Source organism: Macaca mulatta, chromosome 7, assembly GCF_049350105.2.
Source record: "Macaca mulatta isolate MMU2019108-1 chromosome 7, T2T-MMU8v2.0, whole genome shotgun sequence".
NCBI classification, from domain to species: domain Eukaryota; kingdom Metazoa; phylum Chordata; class Mammalia; order Primates; family Cercopithecidae; genus Macaca; species Macaca mulatta.
In genome coordinates this window covers 149,216,189-149,236,950 of record NC_133412.1, presented here as the reverse complement: position 1 = coordinate 149,236,950, position 20,762 = coordinate 149,216,189, and the positions used below count along the sequence as shown (strand labels likewise).

The 20,762-nt window shown below is 39.1% G+C and overlaps 1 protein-coding gene and 1 pseudogene across 2 annotated transcripts in view; both read right to left on the bottom strand.

Moving 5' to 3' along the window:
• The window catches only part of IFT43 (intraflagellar transport 43), a 97,696-nt gene that overhangs the window by 53,751 nt on the left and 23,183 nt on the right, over positions 1-20,762 (bottom strand). The window contains exon 3 of the mRNA XM_002805123.4: positions 6,961-7,028. Coding sequence (XP_002805169.2) covers positions 6,961-7,028 — 68 coding nt within the window. The remainder of the gene's footprint in view (positions 1-6,960; positions 7,029-20,762) is intronic.
• LOC144329671 (ubiquitin-conjugating enzyme E2 L3 pseudogene) lies at positions 15,511-15,997 on the bottom strand (annotated as a pseudogene). Its single transcript, XR_013395287.1, has one exon. The product of XR_013395287.1 is annotated as a ubiquitin-conjugating enzyme E2 L3 pseudogene (transcript).

The following is a 20,762-nucleotide window of genomic DNA, read 5'->3' as shown; positions in this document are numbered from 1 at the left end:
CCATATGTAAAGGAATGAAACTGGACCCTTTCTTATCACTATATAAGAAAAATTAGCTAAAGATGGATCCAAGACTTAAGTGTAAGACTTCAAAACTATAAAAATCCTAGAAGAAAGCTTAGGAAATACCCTTCTGGATGTCAGCTTTGGCAAAGAATTTATGACGAAGTCCTCAAAAACAACTGTGACAAAAGGAAAAATGGACAAGTGGGATCTAATTAAATTAACGAGCTTCTGCACAGCAAGAGAAACTATCAACAGGGTAAACAAACAACCTACAGAATGGGAGAACATTTTTGCAAACTATGCATCTGACAAAGGATTAATATCCAGAATAGGAACTTAAACAAATCAACAAGGAAAAAACAAATAATCCCATTAAAAAGTGGGCAAAGGCTATGAACAGATACTTCTCAGAAGACGACATACAAGCAGCCAACAAACATATGAATAAATGCTTAACATCACTATCAGAGAAATGCAAATTGAAGCCACAATGAGATACCATCTCAAACCTGTCAGAATGGCTATTGTTAAAAAAGTCAAAAAATAACAGATGTTGGTGAGGCTTCTGAGAAAAAGGAATGCTTACACGCTGTTGGTGGGAATGTAAATTAGTTTAGCCACTGTAGAAAGCAGTCTGGAGATTTCTCGAAGAACTAAAAATAGAACTACCATTTGACCCAGCAATCCCATTACTGGGTGGTATATACATACCCAAAGGAAAATAAATCATTCTATCAAAAAGACACATGCAAACATATATTCATCGCAGCACTGTTCACAACAGGAAAGACATGGAATCAACCTAGGTGTCCATCAATGGTGGACTGGATAAAGAAAATGTGAGATATATATATATCACATAGAATACTATGTAACCATTTAAAAGAATGAAATCACATCCTTTGCAGCAATATGGATACAGCTGGAGGCCATTATCCTAAACAAACGAATGCAGAAACAGAAAACCAAATATTGGAGGTTTCACTTATAAGTAGGAGCTAAATCCTGGGCACATATAAACATAGAGCTGGGAACAACAGACACTGGGGACTCCAAAAGGGGCTGCGGGAGAGGACTGAAAAGCTTCCTATTGGGTACTGTATTCACTATCTGAGTGACAGGATCAATAGAGGTTCAAACCTCAGCATCATACAATATACCCTTGTAACAAACCTGCACATGTATCTCCTGAATCTAAAATAAAACAGTTTTTTAAAAAATCCATGAGTCCATGATTTTAAAGAGAGAAAGCAATAGAAAAAGAAAAAAGGAGAAAAGGAAATTCTTCTTCATAAAAAAAACTCCAAGCAATTAATATAGAATGGTAGAATTAGAAAGTTAACATTTTGCAATCCCCGATATAATAACTGATTCCGGCAAGGATCATTAATGGATGCTAAAACTGGGTGAAAGGGTGTGGGTGAACAGGATTCAAAGTGGTACCCCAAACAATTACTAATTATTTATAAAGGAAAAAAAGAACCTTTGCAATGGAGAGATCTAGAGATCACCACCTAGACCAAGTGATAAAACTTAGTAACACCAACCAAGGGATCAGCTGATGTCACATGCCTCCTAATTTGATGAGCTAAGAAGGACATGTGATCACCTGTTCTGGTCCACAATCTTTAACTTGAATCTTACCATGAAGAATCAATTAGAGAAACCCAGAATGTGAGACATTCAACAACACAACTGGCCTGGGTTCCTCATAAAAGTCAATGTCTTGGTGGGGAATGGGGAAGGGTGAGGACTAGTTTAGATAAAGAGACTAAAAAGACAACTATGAAATGCAGTATTTGAGCTCTGATTGGATCCTGGAGTTATAAGAGACATCTGGGGGAATAAAGGGGGGTATTGAAATATAAACTATATATTAAATATTATTAAACCACTATGAAATGTCTTAGATATGAGTGATACTGTGAAACTGTAGAGAATGTCATTAATCTTGAGAGATGCATGCTAAAGTATTTAGGGGTGAAATGTCATGACATCTACAACTTATTTTCAGGTTCAGGAAAAAGAGTGTACTGGGGGATGTTGGGGAATGGGGAGGGAGAAAAAAGTGGAAGGAGAGGGTGGCAAAAAACGGAAGTAAATATTTTCAATAGTGATTTTTTTTTAATTTAACTTTTAAGTTCAGGGGTACATGTGCAGGTTTGTTATATAGGTAAACTTGTGTCACAGGGGTTTGTTGTACAAATTATTTCATCACCCTGGCATTAAGCGTGGTACCCAGTAGTTATTTTTCCTGATCCTTTCCAATTTCCCACCCTCCACCTTTCAATAGGCCCCAGTGTGTGTTGTTCTCCTCTCTGTGTCCATGTGTTCTCATCATTTAGCTTCCACTTACAAGTGAGAACATACAGTGTCTGGTTTTCTGTTCCTACACTAGTTTGCTAAGGATAGTGGCCTGCAGCTCTATCCATGTTCCTGCAAAGGACATGATCTTGTTCTTTTTTATGGCTACATACTATTCCATGATGTATATGTACAACATTTTCTTTATCCAGTCTACCATTGATGGGCATTAAGGTTGATTCCATGTCTTTGCTATTGCAAATAATGCTGCAATGAACATACACATGCATGTGTCTTTATAACAAAATGATATATTATTTTGGGTATATACCCAGTAATGGGATTGCTGGTCAAATGGTATTTCTGTCTCTAGGTCTTTGAAGAATCACCACACTGTCTTCCACAATGACTGAACTAATTTACACTCATGCCAACACTGTACAATCGTTCCTTTTTCTCTGCAACCTCACCAGCATCTGTTGTTGTTGTTGTTGTTGTTATTATTATTATTATTATTATTATTAGAGTTTCACTCTTGTTGCCCAGGCTGGAGTGCAATGGCACAATCTGGGCTCACTGCAACCTCTGCCTTCCAGGTTCAAGCAATTCTTTTGCCTCAGCCTCCTGAGTAGCTGGGATTACAGGCATGAGTCACCACGCCCAGCTAATTTTGTATTTTTAGTAGAGATGGGGGATTCTCCCTGTTGGTCAGGCTGGTCTCAAACTCCCGACCTCAGGTGATTTGCCCACCTTGGCCTCCCAAAGTGCTGGGATTACAGGCGTGAGCCACCGTGCCTGGCCATATTTTTTTGACTTTTTAATAACTGCCATTCTGACTGGTGTAAGATGGTATCTCATTGTGGTTTTGATTTGCATTTCTCTAATGATCAGTGATTTTGAGCTTGCTGGCTGCATGTATGTCTTTCTTTTAGAAAGTGTTTATTCATCCTTTAATGGGGTTGGTTTTTTTCTTGTAAATTTAAGTTCCTTATAGATGCTAGATACTACACTTTTGTCAGATGCATAGTTTGCAAAAGTTTCTCCCATTCTCTAGGTTGTCTGCTCACTCTGTTGACAGTTTCCTTTGCTGTGCAGAAGTGCTTTACTTTAATCAGATGCCATTTGTCAATTTTTGATTTTGTTGTGATTGCTTTTGGTGTCTTCATCATGAAATCTTTGCCCGATCCTATGTCCGGAATGGTATTGCCTAGGTTGTCTTCCAGAGTTTTTGTATTTTTGGGTTTTACATTTAGTCTTTTATGCATATTGAGTTAATTTTTGTACATGGTGTAAAGAAAGGGTCCAGTTTCAATCTTCTGCATATGACTAGCCAGTTATCTCAACACCATTTATTGAATAAGGAATCCTTCCCCCATTGCTTTTTTTGTCAGGTTTGTTGAAGATAGTTGCAGGTATGCGGTCTTATTTCTGAGTTCTCTATTCTGTTCTATTGGTCTATGTGTCTCTTTTTGTACAGTACCATGCTGTTTTGGTTACTGTAGCCCTGTGGTATAGTTTGAAGTTGTGTAGTGTGATGCCTCCAGGTGTTTTTGCTTTTGTTTGCTTAGGATTGCCTTGGCTATTTGGGCCCTTTTCTGTTCCATATAAATTTTAAAATAGTTTTTTCTAGAAAAGTTCTGTGAAGAATGTCAATGGTAGTTTAATAGAAATAGCATTGAATCTATAAATTGCTTTTGCCAGTATGGTTATTTTAACAATATTGAGTCTTCCTGTCCATAAGCATGGACTGTTTCTCCATTTGTTTGCATCATCTCTGACTTCTTTGAACAGTGGTTTGTAGTTCTCATAGAGCTCTTTCAAGGTAGTGCCATTTTGAAGGCAACAACTGCTCAAGTAAATTCTAAACTAGAATAATGACTATTCTTTGAGAAACTATTCCCGTGTATATCTTAAGTAGTTAAATTTGATAACTGGCCATCCCACTGGTATATATATATTTTTATCTTTCATCTAAGACTTAGTGCAAGAGATTAAGTAATGAAATGATTTGTAATCCAGTCTTTAGAACTGGACTCTGAACTGAACTAAAAGACATTAAGCACTTGCTCCTTCTGACTTACAGGCATCTATGACTCCACTTACTTCATCCATAAAATGCGACCAAAGGTAAAGGCTAGCAAAATGTCTTGGTCTTACTATCATATTCTCTGTCAGGCTGGCCTAGATTAACTATATGTAAGCAATGAATCAAACTTCAAGAATCACAAAGACTAACTGTAATCAAAGCCTGTTTAAAGCATCTGGAAGGTGCTGACAGCTACAGAGACTAACAAATGTGGCTGAAGGTGACAGCCAGCACCATCCTACTATAGATGCCATTTACAGAGCACATGTTACCTAACACTTTTATGTTTTAGAACCATAAAACGTAGAGAGACCTGCCTTATTACTTTACTCCTTATGCACTGTTGTTATTCATAACTTAATTGCAGCAACAAGCTAGGTACTAGCTTTATGCTGAGTACTCTTCCTGTGTGTTCAAGACTCAGAACAATTCTTGGCAATAGGTGTTATTATTGCTACTTTACAGGGTTAAGTAACTTCTCCAAGTTTACACAGCCAGTTAAATGCTGAAACCTGAATTCAAACCCTGGTATGTCTGAATCAGATACCCATGGTTTTAACCTGACTGTGATGTTGCTTCCTACGAGTAAAACAAGAGATGACATAATTACCACACCTTAGCATGAAAATTCTGCCAGTTTGAGCATGGAAGAAATGCAAGAGAGTATGTGGTAGGAAGAAGTTTGAGGAATACTTTCTCCTTATTTGAAACAAGGTAATTCTGAAACCATCCCTGAGATGTGGATGCTCATCCTGGATGGATGAAGATCTTGCAGAGATTTCTACTCTAGGTCATGTGCATTCCCAGATGCTGGCAGAAATCCAAGGGGATCTCATTCATTGATTATGTCTAATTCAAACTTGTCCAACCTGCCTTATTTTGTTGTTGTTCTGCTTTGTTTTATTTTAGGCTTTTAGCAGCCTGAATCCATGGTTTTAGTTTCTGTCTCTAGTGGTAAGTGGAAAAGAGGAATGAAGAAGGGGTTTTACTGTCCCAACCAGAAACAGAAACTAAGAATCTGTGACTGTATTCTCTCTCTTGAACACCCCTGGCTAATTCTTACCAACATAAGGTTTAGAAAATACTTCTGATACTACAGCTTTGGAAAGCTGACATTCCTATGCTTAAGGCTTTAATGTAGTTCACAATTAAAGAAGATTCCTGATATTCAAAATAACGATTGCTTTTCTTGATCTGCAATTACTTCTCCCAAACAGACCCTTCATATGAAGCATTTATGGCACCATAAAGATCCCAAAGCTCCTGCAACTCATAAACATCACCACCTGCCAGAATGCCTGTGAGAAGAATATGGTCGAAGCCTATCTATGAGGACAGAATGGGGATAAGAGTCATCATCATCATCATAATAGCCAACATCTACAAGTGCTTCCTAAATGCTTCTCTCTCTTCTAAATATTTTACACATATGAATTCATTTAATCCTCACAATGATCCTTTCAAGTAAGAACTATTTTTAACCCCATTGTAGAGATGCAGAAATGGAGACCAGAGATGTTAAATTACTGGCTTGGGGTCTCTTAGATAATAAATGAGATAGTTAGGATTCAAAGCTAGGCAGCTGGCTCCAGTACCTGTGGCTCTCACCACACTCTGCCACCTCTCAATATGGAACCACAGGGATCAGCTTCTGGTCTAAGCTGTGGAAAGGCTGGGAGGGCTAAACACAACAGCAACATTCCTGTTACATATGTAATTTCCTTTAGTCTTTGAATCGCCCTGTAGGGAACATCAGTGTGTCCATCCAGGGGCTCAGCCATGGTAAACATCTTGCTCAACATCATCCAGCTCAGAGAGAATGGCATCTGCATCTACAGTCCCACACTGTGAGCCCTATGCAGTTTATAAAGTGCTGCCACATGCACTGTGACATCAGGTTTCCCAGCCTTTCCAGGAGCTCTGGAGAGGCTGATGAGATAATGTTAGTTATGGTTATGGAATCAATATTCATGCCAGCTTACAGTAAACACAAGATATCAACTAGGCAGGGTGATGGGACATCTGTATTGTTTCCCTTTATGAATGATGACTGATAGATGTCAGGGGAGGACATACTGCAGAGTTCATCAGCAGTTACAACAGGCAATTCCATTATGTTTAGAAAATTAAGAACACAGAATGTTACAACACGAATAAACTTTGAAAACATTATGACAAGTGAGAGAAGCCAGCCATAAAGGACCACATAATATAGATTCTACTTACAAGAAATGTCCAGAATATGCAAATCAGAGAGAGAGAAAGTTGACTGGTAACCACCTAGATCTAGGGAGGTTGGGGGGACATGGGAAGTGCTGCTAATAGATACAGGGTTTCTTTTGGTGGGGAGGTGATAAAAATGTTGTAAAATTGATTGTGGCAATGGTTGCACAACTCTGTGAATATATTAAGAACGATTAAATTGTACATTTTAAGTGGGTGAATTGTATGGTATGTAAATTTTTTCTCAATAAAGCTATTGTAAAAAATAAAACAACACAGGAGCAAAGTCCCCCCAGCCGTGTCCACCCCCACCCCCACTCTTATGAGCTGCTAGTACTCACTTCGAAACCTTCACGGAATCACCTGCCCAGCCTCCCTCTCGGCAGCGAGGTAATTTAGGAGAGGAAGTCTACAAGGAAAGAGAAGTCAAAAAACACATTCACTCAACATTTGCATTTATTTTATTTTATTTTTTATTTTCTATTTTTTGAGATGAAATCTCGCTCTGTCACCCAGGCTGCAGTGCAGTGGCGTGACCTCAGCTCACTGGAACTTCCGCCTCCTGGGTTGAAGCAACTCTCCTGTCTCAGCCTCCTGAGTAGCTGGGATTACAAGCACGCACCACCACACAGAGCTAATTTTTGTATTTTTAGTAGACACAGGGTTTCACCATGTTGGCCAGGCTGGTCTCAAACTCCTGACCTCAAGTGATCCAACCGCCTGGGCCTCCCAAAGTGCTGGGATTACAGGCGTGACCCACTGTGCCCGACCAACATTTGTGTTTAAGCACCACAATGGCTGGGGGTAAGCTCACCTACACCAACCAATATTCGGCCTACCTTCTGAATAAAAATACAGTGATCTTTCTAACTTACTATGAAAATCTGGGTTCCTTCCTACCCTCCTGGTGAGTTATAAATTGGTACCATGTTTCTGGAGGGCTATCTGGTGATGTTTATTAAAAGCCTTAAAAATGCTCATACTTTTTTTTTTTATCATGGAAATATTTATTTATTTATTTATTTTATTATACTTTAAGTTCTATACTTTATTATACTTTAAGTGTCCAAGTGTTCTCATTGTTCAATTCCCACCTATGAGTGAGAACATGCAGTATTTGGTTTTCTGTTCTTGCGATAGTTTGCTGAGAATGGTGGTTTCCAGCTGCATCCATGTCCCCAGAAAGGACACGAACTCATCCTTTTTTATGGTTGCATATTGTTTCATGGTGTATATGTGCCACATTTTCTTAATCCAGTCTGTCACTGATGGAAAAATGCTCACACTTTTTAACCTAGCAATTCTAATCCCAGAAATTGATCCCAAGGAAAAAATCAGAGAGGAATATAATGTTATTTTTGAGTAGTGAATAGCTAGAAACAACCAAAATTGCTAGCAATAAGGAATTAAGTAAATGGTAAAATACACATGAAAATACTATGCAAGTAACAAAAAGTCATGTTATTAAAAAAAAACCCAATGATATAAGAAAGTTCGATACATTTTAATTTTCAAAAACATGTTACCAAACAGTAAGTATATGCTTTTGATGCATTTTTTAAAATGATTATCAACATATACTATCTAGTGTTAATGAGTTATATGTACATGACTGACAGGGGACTCCATTATAGGCAATTTTAATTTTCCTTTTTTCTTCTGCTTTTATAAACCAAAAAGTAATAAAATAAAGATGTAAGAGTGAGACTTGCTTAGAAGACATAAACTAAAGTGGTGGGTGGATTAAAAATCTACTCAAGAGGCCGACCCCAACCCCTGCCACTGCTGCCAGTGACCGAGTACAGTGTCTAAGAGACTTGGGGATTGACTTGCCCCCACCAACAACTAGCACCTATGTATGCCATCTAGGGGCCTGAGGATAGGCTGACCCCACTCACTGCCACCACTGCCAGCACACACACGACCCAGGGGCCTAGGATGGATCCAGCCTGCCCATCACCACTGGTGCACATTTTCTGGGGTCCAAAGGACTGTTCTGCCCTATCTGCCACCCACGCATGGTCTGGGGGCCTGGGAATAGGCCTACCCTGCCTGCCACCAGTGTCCATATATGTCTCCCAAAAGCCTGATGACCAGTCTACCCAGCTTGCAGACACCACCCACCCATATGCACTACCTGGGGACCTGGGGACTGGCTCACCTGGCCCATCACTGCCACCCCTGGCACCTGAGCAAGGCACTGGAGGCCTAAGGACTGACCTGCCCAGATCCACCATCACCAGAGCCCATGCACACCACCTGGGGGCCCCAGGGACTAGCATACTTGGCTTTCCACCCCCACCACCAGTGCCTAAGTACAAGCCCACTTGGTATCCCCATTTGCAGCAAAGCCTTGTCACAGCCTCTAATAACAGCTATAGCGTAAGCCACTAAAGAACCCATTGATACCCACTGATGCTGATTACAGCTGAAGATATATAAAAACTACATGACCGCACCCACCCAGAATCAAAGCCAAAGCACCCCACCTAACCAACACTATAGATACATCTATAGGAAAAAGTCTTTTCCTATGGAAGTCAATCCATAAGACTGGAAGATGCAACTATTACACCAGATACACAGATATCAATGTAAGAACACAAGAAACATGAAAAAGTAAGGAAACATGACACCTTTAAAGGAACACAATAATTCTCCAGTAACAGATTCCAATGAAAAGAAAATACATGAAATGGATGAAAAAGAATTCAAAACAATGATATTAAAGAAACTCAGTGAGATATGAGAGAACACAGATAAAAGAGTACAAAGAAGGCCAGTTGCGGTGGCTCACGCCTATAATCTCAGCATTTTGGGAGGCCGAAACAGGTGGATCACAAGGTCAGGAGATTGAGACCACCCGGGCCAACATGGTGAAACCCTGTCTCTACTAAAAATACAGAAATTAGCTGGGTGTGGTGGCACATGTCTGTAATCCTATCTACTCGGGAGGCTGAGGCAGGAGAATCGCTTGAACCAGGAAGTCGGAGGTTGCAGTGAGCTGAGATCACACCACTGCACTCCAGCCTGGCAACAGGGCGAGACTCCATCTCAAAAAAAAAAAAAAGGTACAAAGAAATCAGAAAAATGATTCATGATCTGAATGGGAAAGTCAATAAAGAGATAGCCATCATAAAAAAGAACCAAACAGAAATCCTGGAACTGAAGTCAATGAAAGCAAGAAAAAATACAATCAAGAGCTTCAACAATAAACTAGACCAGGCAAGAGAAAAAGAATTTCAGAACTTGAGGACAGGTCTTATGAAATAACTCAGTTAGACAAAAAAGAAAAAAGAATAAAGAAAGCCTACTTGACATATGCAATACCATAAAGAAAACAAGTATTAAAATTTTTGAAGTCTCAGGAGAAGAGATGGGCAAAGGTATTGAAAATCTATTAATGCAATAATAGCTGAAAACTTCCCAAGTCTTGAAAGGGATATAGATATTCAGATACAGGAAGCTCAAAGGTCTTAAAATAGATTCACCTCAAAAAGATCTTCTCCAAGGCACATTATAATCAAAATGTCAAGTCAAAGACAAAAATAAAATTCAAACAAAGGCAGGAGGAAAGTGTCAAGTTGCACATAAGGGAATTCCCAGCAGAAACCTTATGGGACAGGAGAGATTGTGATGATATATTCAAAGTGCTGAAAAGAAAAAAAATGTCAGCTATGATTACTATGCCCAGCAACGCTATTATTCAAAAATGAAGGAGAAATAAAGTCCTTCCCAGATAAGCAAAAACAAGGGAATTAATCACCACTGACTAGTCCTTCAATAAATTATTAAGGGAGTCCTACATATCTAGAAGTGAAAGAATACTATATACCATCATGAAAACACAAGAGAGTATAAAACTCACTAGTAGAACAGATACACAAATGGGAAAGAGAAAGAATTCAAACATTACCACTTCAGAAAACCATCAAACTGCAATGATAAAAATTAAGAAAGGAAGTTAAGGAACAAAGGATATATAAAACAACCAGTAAACAATTAATAAAATGGCAGAAATAAAATGGATTAAACTCCTCACTAAACTGGCTGAATGAATTAAAAAGCATCAATATTTGCTGTTTATAAGAAACGTACTTCACTTATAAAGACACACATAGACTAAAAGTGAAGGGATGGAAAAAAAATTCCCGCAAATAAAAACCAAAAGCAAGCAGAAGAAGCTACACTTACACGAGTTACATGAGATAACACAGATTTTAAGTCAAAAACTATAAAGAAGGTCATTCTATAATGATAAGGTGATCAATATAACAATTCTAAATATATACGCACCCAACACTAGAGCCTCCAGATAATGAAAAGCAAATATTATTAGATCTAAATAGACTCCAATATAGTAATAGTTGGTGATTTCAACATCTAACTCTCCCAGCACTGGACAGATCATCTAGACAGAAAACCAATAAAGAAAACTGGGAATTTAAACTGCACTTTAAACCAAATGAAATTAATAGACATTTACTAAACATTTCATCCAATAGCCGCAAAACACACATTCTTCTCATCAGCACATGGAACATTCTCCAGGACAGACCATATGTTAGGCCACAAAACAAATGTCAAGAAATTTTTAAAAACCAAAATCATATCAAGTATCTTTCAGATGACAATGGAATAAAACTAGAAATCAATAATAAGAGGAATCATGGAAACTGTACAAATACACAGAAATTAAACATCATGCTCCTGAACAACCATTGGATCAATGAAGAAATTAAGAAGAAAATTTAAAAATTTCTTGAAACAAATGAAAACAGAAACACAACATACCAAAACCTACGGGATACAGCAAAAGCACAGCCAACAGGGAGGTATAGCAATGAAAACCTACATCCAAAAAAAAGGAAAGATTCTGAATGAACAAGCTAACAACACACCTCAGGGAACTAGAAATGCAAGAACCAGTCAAACCCCAAATCACTAGAAGGAAAGAAATAATAAAGATCAGAATAGAACTAAACAAAATAGAGACTTAAAAAAATACAAAGGATCAATGAAACAAAAGATGGCTTTTTGAAAAGATAAACAAAATTAGCAAACTGTGAGCTAGACCAACCAAGAAAGAGAGAAGACCCAAATAAATAAAATCAGAAATGAGAAAAGAGACATTACAACTGATACCACAGAAATACAAAGGATTATAAGAGACTACTATGAACAAGTATATGCTAATAAATTGGAAAACCTACGGGAAATGGATAAATTCCTGGACACGTACAACCTACCAAAATTGAACCAGGAAGAAATAGAAAACCTGAACAGACCACTAACAAGTAATGAGATTGAATCAGTAATAAAAAGCTTCCCAACAAAGAAAAGCCCAAGACTACATAGCTTTACTACTGAATTATACCAAACTTACAAAGAAATAACACCAATTTTTCTCAATCTATTCCCAAAAATTGAATGGGAGGAAATTCTTCCTAACTCTTCTACAAAGCCACTATTACTCTGACACCAAAACCAGATAAGCACACAACCACCACAACAGCAACAACTATAGGCCAACATCCCTGATGAACACAGGATGCAAAAATCCCCAACAAAATATGAGCAAACTGAATCCAACAACACATCAAAAAGATAATACACCATGATCAAGTGGGATTTATCCCAGGGATGCAAGCATGGTTCAACATAAGCAAATCAATAAATCTGATATATCATACCAATAGAATGAGGGATAAAAATCATATTATCATCTCAATAGATGCAGAAAAAGCATTTGATATGATTGAACATCCCTTCATAATAAAAATTCTCAGCAAATCAGGCATAGAAGGAACAAATCAGGCCTCAACTTAATAAAGGCCACATATGACAAACCCACAGCTAACATAATACTTAACGGAGAAAAGCTGAACATTTTTCCTCTAAGAACTGGAACAAGACAAGGATATCCACTTTCACCACTTTTATTTAACATAGCCCTAGAAGTTCTAGCCAGAGTAATCAGGCAAGAGAAACAAATAAAAGTCATCCAAATTGGAAGACAGGAAGTGAAACTGTCCCTCTTTGCAGATGATATGATCTTATATATACAAAAACCTAAAGATTCCATCAAAAAATTCTTAGAATAAGTAAGTGAATTCAGTAAAGTTGCAGAATATGAAATCAACATACAAAAATCAGTAGTGTTTCTACACACCAATAACAAACTAGCTGAAAAATAAATCAGGAAAGCAATCCCATTTATAATAGCTACAAAAAAATACTTAGGATTACATTTATCCAAGAAGGTGAAAGACTTCTACAGCGAAAATTACAAAACACTAATGAAAGAAATTGAAGAGGACATAAACAAATAGACATCTCATGCTCATGGATCAGAAGAATTAATATTGTTAGAATGACTGTACTACCCAAAGGAATCTATAGGTTCAATACAATTCTCTCAAAATATCCATGACATTCTTCACAGAAACAGAAAAAATAACCCTAAAATTTGTATGAGACCACAAAAGGGCCTGAATAGCCAATGCAACATTGGGCAAAAAAGAACAAAGATGGAGGCATCACACTATTTGACCTCAAAATATCTAATACTACAAAGCTATAATAACCAAAACATCATAATATTGGTATAAAAATAAATAGATCAGTGGAAGAGAATAGAGAACCAAGGAATAAATCCATGTATTTCTAGCCAAATGATTTTTTAAAAAGACACCAAGAACATATTAGGGAAAGAACAGTCTCCTCAATAAGTGGTGCGGGCAAAACCAGATTTCCATATGCAGAAGAATGAAACTAGACCTTCCCCATCTCTCACCATATAAAAAATCAAATCAAAATGGATTAAAGACTTAAATGTAAGACCTGGCACTATAAAATCTACTAACACCTTCTGCACCGGAAAGGAAACAATCAACACAGTGAAAAGATAAACTATAGGAGAAGATACCTGCAAACTATCCAACAAGAAACTAGTATCCAGAATATGCAAGAAACTCAAATAATTCAATAGCAAAAAACAAAACAAAACAAAACAAAAAAGCCCCATTAAAAAGCAGGCAAAGGATCTGAAAAGAATCTCAAAAGATGACACACAAATGGCCAAGTATATGAAAAAATGTTCTACATCACTGATCATCAGAGAGATGCAAATCCAAAACCACACTGAGATATCATCTTACCCCGGTTAAAATGGCTCCTTTGAGCCTGGCCTGAGTTGTCACTTCACTAATGGATATCAAACGGTTAACAGTGCTCCCTAAGAGTCTAAAAACCAAAATGATCATCTTTATCTTGTTTAACCACAAACCCAAGGAAGCCATGGCTATTGGGTGAAAATCCCTTCTGCCTAGAGGTAACACAAAGCCACATTTCCTCTCATTTTCTTCCCACTATAAAATGGTACCAGCAGCTTCAAAACAAAGAGATCACCAGCTAAAAGTCAATTCTCCAAAGCCAATACAGTTTAACACCTACTTCTAAAATCAAAGGATTTTTTTCACTAATAACTGAAGCCATTAGGAGTTGATATAATATTATAAAAACTGTATAAGCTACTTTTCATTTCCTCCACCCAAACATTGAGATCACTCGGAAAAATAAAAATTGCAAAGAAATCCTCTGAGCAAAATGAGTCAGGACTACGGTAGTTAGCTTGCCTCCCACTGGTCAACCTCAGGAGAGAGCACTGAAGCAGAGGGGAGAGTAGGAGGGACAGGTAGCCTTAGCTCTCTGCAAAGTAGGCTTGGGCATTTAGAGGGAGATGCCTATCTCCTGATGGGAAGTCCTTACACACATGATTTCGTTCTCCGAGTCCAAGGATTAGAAATGTTGTTGTAAACACCCCCTAGTATGAGTCTTATTATGGGCACACACAAATACCCTGTCTGGATGAGATGGACTTAATTAACAACTATTACCAAGTTATACGCTCTTCCCCAGAAATCAACCTTGTTGCCCATGTGGGGAACTCGGCACTGGTCCCATGTGCACTGGGTGCAATAGAAAAAGTAGAAGATATCATCCCTGTCCCAAATGTTCCATGAGACCAAGAAGATGCAGAGTTCAGTGTATCAGGCCTGTACAAAATCCACATAATTGGATGTCAGGCTTAATCTGAAACCCAAGAGGCCACAATGGAAGTGAGAATTAGGCGTCCGTGATGGAGACACAGAATTGTTCCAGGAAGAGGCTGCATCCAGGATCCAAAGATGAAGCTGAGGAGGAATCCCTCAGCCATGGGGCAGTTACATCAAAATTTGCTGTTTTCTTGCCATCTTGGTGGTTTTTATTGGGGCATTATTAAGGCTGCTCTGATAAGCATGCATAAAGCTTACAATACACGTCTAAAAGCTAAACAGAATTGTACAGACTCGGTGAGTGCTGAGGAGAAGGAGAGATCAAGGAAACTTTATGGGCAAAGTGGGGCTTGTCCTGGATTGGAAATGTAAAGAAAAAAGCATTCCAGAAGCAACCAGATCCAAGGGTGTAGTGATACTGGGGATGGTACATAACTCTCCTGTAGCAAAATGTTGTTACTTGCCCATCATATTGTAAGCGTCCCCAGGAAATGTTTTTGGGAGTTTGAGCCCCTCAGCATTCATTACTCTACAATGAATGTAGAGTGGAAGCTGATGCAACTTGATCATAATGTGGCAGTTTGAATTAAGTACAAACAATCTGAAATGTAAGCAGACAACCGGCTTGCAGCAATATGATTTTTTTTAGAACATCTTAAATTTTTAATCTTTTCTTTATAGGTTTCCTGACTACTTTGGATTAAGAAAACTATGGAAAATTAGTAAGTGCCACAAGTGAATGCCAGGCGGTAGCATGTGTCAATTTTCCACAGAGTCCTGAATGCACTGCTTGGGGTCTCTGCTCATACTTGCTGGAATCAACTGCAGCAGATTTTAGTCCATGGGTCGCTTTTCCTCATATTTCTTTGTAAACTCTTCAGCATTCTTAAAGAATTTTTTACAGTCCTTAGAGTACTCTTCAGCTAGGTCAGCCTGAAATGGGTGCTCGGGCTGGGGGTTGTTCACGAGTGCTATGACAGCCTGGATTACTTGGTCAGTTTTGGTTGCTGGCTTCCAGTTGCCAGCACTAATTACTGGCAAACAGACTTGCTCCTTTTTGTCATTGTTTAGGTGATAGATCTTTGTTTTAACTGTGGTCTTCAGTGGTTTAAATAGGTACTCTGCTGGAAATCTGATTTCCATTCTGAAGGCCACTTTATCATATGGAGGGTTGTCAGGAAAAATTAGCCCTTGCCAAGTCAAGAAATTAGCTTCCTCAAACCTGGATGTTACGAAGTTTCTCATTCCACATTTGTGGATTTCTTCAAGCTCCTTCATCAGCATTCTGCTGGTCGCAATCTTGGATTTGGTGCTGCTCCTTTCCCCAGCAATGTGATTTTAAAGGTCTAGTCGGTTTCTTTTGCATATACAGTCCAGTCCCTGAATACTTGGCTGCTCTCCCTAAGAGGTATCATGACACATAGACACCTAGACACCTAGTTATCCTCATTTCAAAAAAAGCCCACGGCTGTCTCCCCAGGGCAATCTGAAACACTGGACACACACCTAGGCCAGCCACTGCTGTTGCTCCTTTTATGACCAGCTGCCAGGACTGCTGGCCTTCCCTTCCCGGAGGTGACAGATCAGATGCTGGGGAACCTACGGGGGTGTGAATGTCCTCGCCAACTCAACTGTCAGAGCTCCAGTGCCTGCCTGGACTGATGAGAAGTTAAAGCCCTTTATTCACAGATCTTTCCATTTGGACCATGGGTCCTTCCCACAGAGCAGAGGAAGACACAAACGCACGATTTATTTTGTTCTTCAAATGTTGTGAGTCTGAGTTCTCTACCTAATGGCCTACTCATTTACAGGAAAAAGAATTTACTCCTGCTCCATCATTGAAGCTAAAAACTTAACCTTCAGGCAGGCTAAGACGGTTGTGGCATTTTTTTCCTAGAGTCCATCAACTCAAGAGTCCTCCTTGATTAAGCACTTGGGAAGACATCTGTTTGAGTTGGCATTTTGGAAGAATCTATTTTCTATTCCTGTGTTAAGGAGGAGAGGACAAAACTACATGGAAGAGAGGGATTAGAGCTAAATAAACTTAAAAGCCAGAAAGAAGAGAAGGCCTGATCCTAGAATTCAAAAGTTCTGGTTTATTCTTTAAATTACTCTCCTGAAATTCAGAGGCATAGCCCCAAGACAACAGCTGGAAAAATGATTTCCAATTTTGGCTGACTTACTGCCAGGTAACATTCCCTAAACTTGTTTTAAAAAAAGAAAGAGTCTTAAAATATGTAACACCAAGAGGGACAGAAATAGGATCGAGTGACGGTAGTCCTTAGGCAGTGTATCTCTCGTGTTCTCTCTTAAAAGCTGGAGTCACGTCTCCGAGTGTGGGAAATGAGCACGGCCTGCTGGGGCTGCCGCCTGATGGACGGAGGGGGCAGGACCCTGCATAGCTCCTGAAAAGCAGCAAAAATGTGTTCTCTCCAAAAATAAACAGGGGGCAGGAATGACTGCGAGTAAAGAGTTGGAAGCACGTGACTGGCAGTTGCAGTCCTGAAATACCAGCTTTCTACAAAAAGGAGCCTGTGAGAGGCAGAGAGCGGGAATTTCAGGAAATGGCCTCTTTATATGGTCTCATCCGAATGGGCTAGGATTCAATAACTGGAATTACCATGTCAGAGGGAGTCTTTAGGGCCAGACTTGTTTCTGATCTTTATATGGTTCCCCCAGATTCTTAAGATGCCAAAACAGAAAAGATGCTGCAGTGCCAAAAAAGGAGCCTTCTGAGTTTAGAAACTTCTCACACACTCTCAGAAGTCCTGGAGAAACTCCACCCTAACCCCAAAATATGAATCAGGCCAAGAGTTCTAAGTCCAAACTGCAACCTGTTTCAAAAAGCCAGTCTAAATACACGCATACATTCCAACAGAAAGATATTTAGTTAAGCAAGATCAATTGCAAACTTCGCACATATCCATCTTCCAGCTTCTAGAAGCAATGTAGCTCCCACATTCAATCTTAGATTACTGACTAAAAGCAAACTTCCCTTTCTTTCTCCAGCAATCTTAGAGAAGATCCAAGAAAGTTGTTCTTTATATGCTTGGTGAGTGAAAAGACTGACAGTAATACGGTATGTGCATACGCTGCAGGGCTGGCATCTACTCCTGCAATCTGTCCTCCACGCACAGTTCCAACTCTGCCAGTTTTTTCCTCCTGCCTCAACCCTGGGTCTGACAACTAATCCCTCAGAGAAATGAGTTTCTCCACAGTAGATTTAAGGTCATGGAAGGTAATGGATCACCCAAGCTTAGAACTGAACTCCTGTGAATAAACGTAGTTCTCTCAGGCTGAAATGGACATAAAAAAATGCCAAGTCTATTTTATGTATAAGAAAGAAAGCTGATGATCAATGAATGCTAAAGCCATTAGGTACAAGACTGACTGGTGGGCAACTGGGCATTCTCACAGTGCCAAAGAATCAACCCGTATATTACATGCTACTTGCAGGGGAGAAAAACATTCCTTAACAATGGAGATATCTATCATTATCCTAACTCAGTGATCAAACTTAGCAGCATTAACAGTGGGATGTAATGTGCTGCCACTTGAAACACACGACACCACCCAGGTAAACTTCCTGCCTAAACCATTCAACTGGAATCTAATCAAGCCTTCCAGTCTGATTTCCAGCCTACTGGAAATCAGGTGAGAAAGTAATAAGTAAAATGACACTTGGAAGAAAGAATCAAACAAACCCAGGATGTGGGAAACTCTGGTAGAAGAACTGGCCTTAATCTCTTCAAAAGTGTCAATGCCATTAAAAAGATAGGAGTAGGCTAGGTGCAGTGGCTCATGCCTGTAATCCCAACACTTTGGGAGGCTGAGGCAGAAGGATCACTTGAGGCCAGAAGTTCAAGACCAGCCTGGGCAACAAAGTGAGACCCCATCTCTACTACTGCTACTACTACTACTACTACTAATAATAATAATAATTAGCTGGGTGTGATGGTGTACAGGTGTAATACTAGCTACTCAGGAGGCTAAGGTGAGAAGATCGCTTGAGCCCAAGAGGTTGAGGCTACACTGAGCTATGATCACACCACTGCACTCCAGCCTGGGCAACAGAGTGAGACCCTATCATTTAAAAAAAAAAAAAAAAAAAGTAAAAGTGAGGGAGTCAGGGGACTAGTCTAAATTCAAAGAGAAATAAACTAATCGTGTGATTCTTGATTGGATTCTGGTATGAACAAAAGAGCTATAAAAATACTTTGAAGACAACAGTGGGAAATAAATTTGGAGTGAGTAATAGATGGTGTTACGAAATTATTCATACTGTTAGGTGTAGACTTGTGGCTTTCTAGGAAAGTTATCTTTTTTTTTTAGATATATGCTGAAGTGTCTAAGTAACATGCTTTGGTGCCTATAATTTGCTTTGAAATAATTCAGCAAAAAATTATGTATAAAACATACATTATATTTTTAAATATTTTATAAATTATAATTTAAGTAAATATGGCAAAATGGTAGTAACAGTTGAATCTAGTTGATGGATATATGTTGTTCATTATACTAATCTTTTCTACTTTTCTGGGTGTTTCTAATTTTAATGGAAAGTTAAAACAATAAAGAAACTAGATGCATAAAGTTGAGGTTTAACAAAAGAGAAAAAAGGCAGGGTTGGTATGGAGGAGGGTACCAGCATGGAGGTTGTTCCTCAATGCATGTGCTCAGTGAAAAACAATGGGACATTCTCCACCTAATGGTTGGTAATTCCTAACATGCTGGGGACCAGAAAACTACTCTACACCCAAAACACAGGGTCTCAAGATCCCTGCCATGACTACAGGTGATGGAGGAAGGTGCTTTTAGATAAAAGTGCCTCCCTGCCCACCCCAGCCTCCTGTGGGATATATTTTAATTGTGTATACCTGAAATTGGAGAAGAAAACAATGTGGTAGAAGAACACTAGAGGCCGGGCAGGGTGGCTCATGCCTGCAATCCCAGCACTTTGGGAGGCTGAGGTGGGAGGATCACCTGAGGTCAGGAGTTCAAGACCAGCCTGGCCAACATGGTGAAACCCTGCCTCTACTAAAAATACAAAAATTGGCCAGGCATGGTGGCATGCACCTGTAGTCCCAGCTACTCTGGAGGCTGAGGCATGAGAATCGCTGGAACCCGGGAGGTGGAGGTTGCAGTGAGCTAAGACTGCATCACTGCACTCTAGCCTGGGTGACACAGCAAGACTCTGTCTCAAAAAAACAAAAACAAAAACAAAAATACAATAGATGAGACACCAAGTAATCTGGCTTCTGGCTTCTAGTCCTTGCTCTCCCACAGACTAGGTCCACAATCCTGGGTTTTTCTTCATGGTAGAATGATTCCTCCCACTTCCAAAATTCTGTAATTCTATGGATGTATGAATTGTGGCAAACTGAATTCAGGTACCTAGGAAGAAGGTACCTAGGAGGAAGGCACCTAAGCAAAACAGATGTAAATGGCAACACCAAACACTTATCCATTTAAGCTGACATGAAGGGGACACAGACAAAAACAGAGAGAACACAGGCTACAGAGAGAAATGAGAATGTGTCAGCATAAGGACTTGACTGATGGTGAATAAGCCAAGCTAGGTAATTAGAAATAATATATTAACGAATTCAAAGCTAATGATAAAATAATAATATCCAATGTCTATTGAGGGTTTACCATACATGAAAGCTTTAGGAGGATTATTTGCTGAATTTTATGATATGATGAAGTACGTACTACTACATACTAAGTTTACTGATGAGGAAACTGAGGCTTAGAGATTAACTCAGCTAAAAATCATACTATTTGTAAATAACAGGGCAAGGATTCAAATGCAGGTGTGTCCGATACCTGAGCTTTGCAATGAAGCAGATGATACATGATTGCTTAGTGGCTAGTTGTTGCATGCCACCTAGAACAGGCTTGAAAGGACAGAACCGCCATAGAAAACAACCAATCTGGGCTGAAACAAAGTACCCAACAACAAGAGAGACTAGATCCATGCCATCCAGACTGATAATACAAATGTAAGACCTGGCAAGACCAAACTGAAAGGACCACATTTCTTTCATTTATTTCCCGGGCTCAAGATAAGATGTACCTGTCAA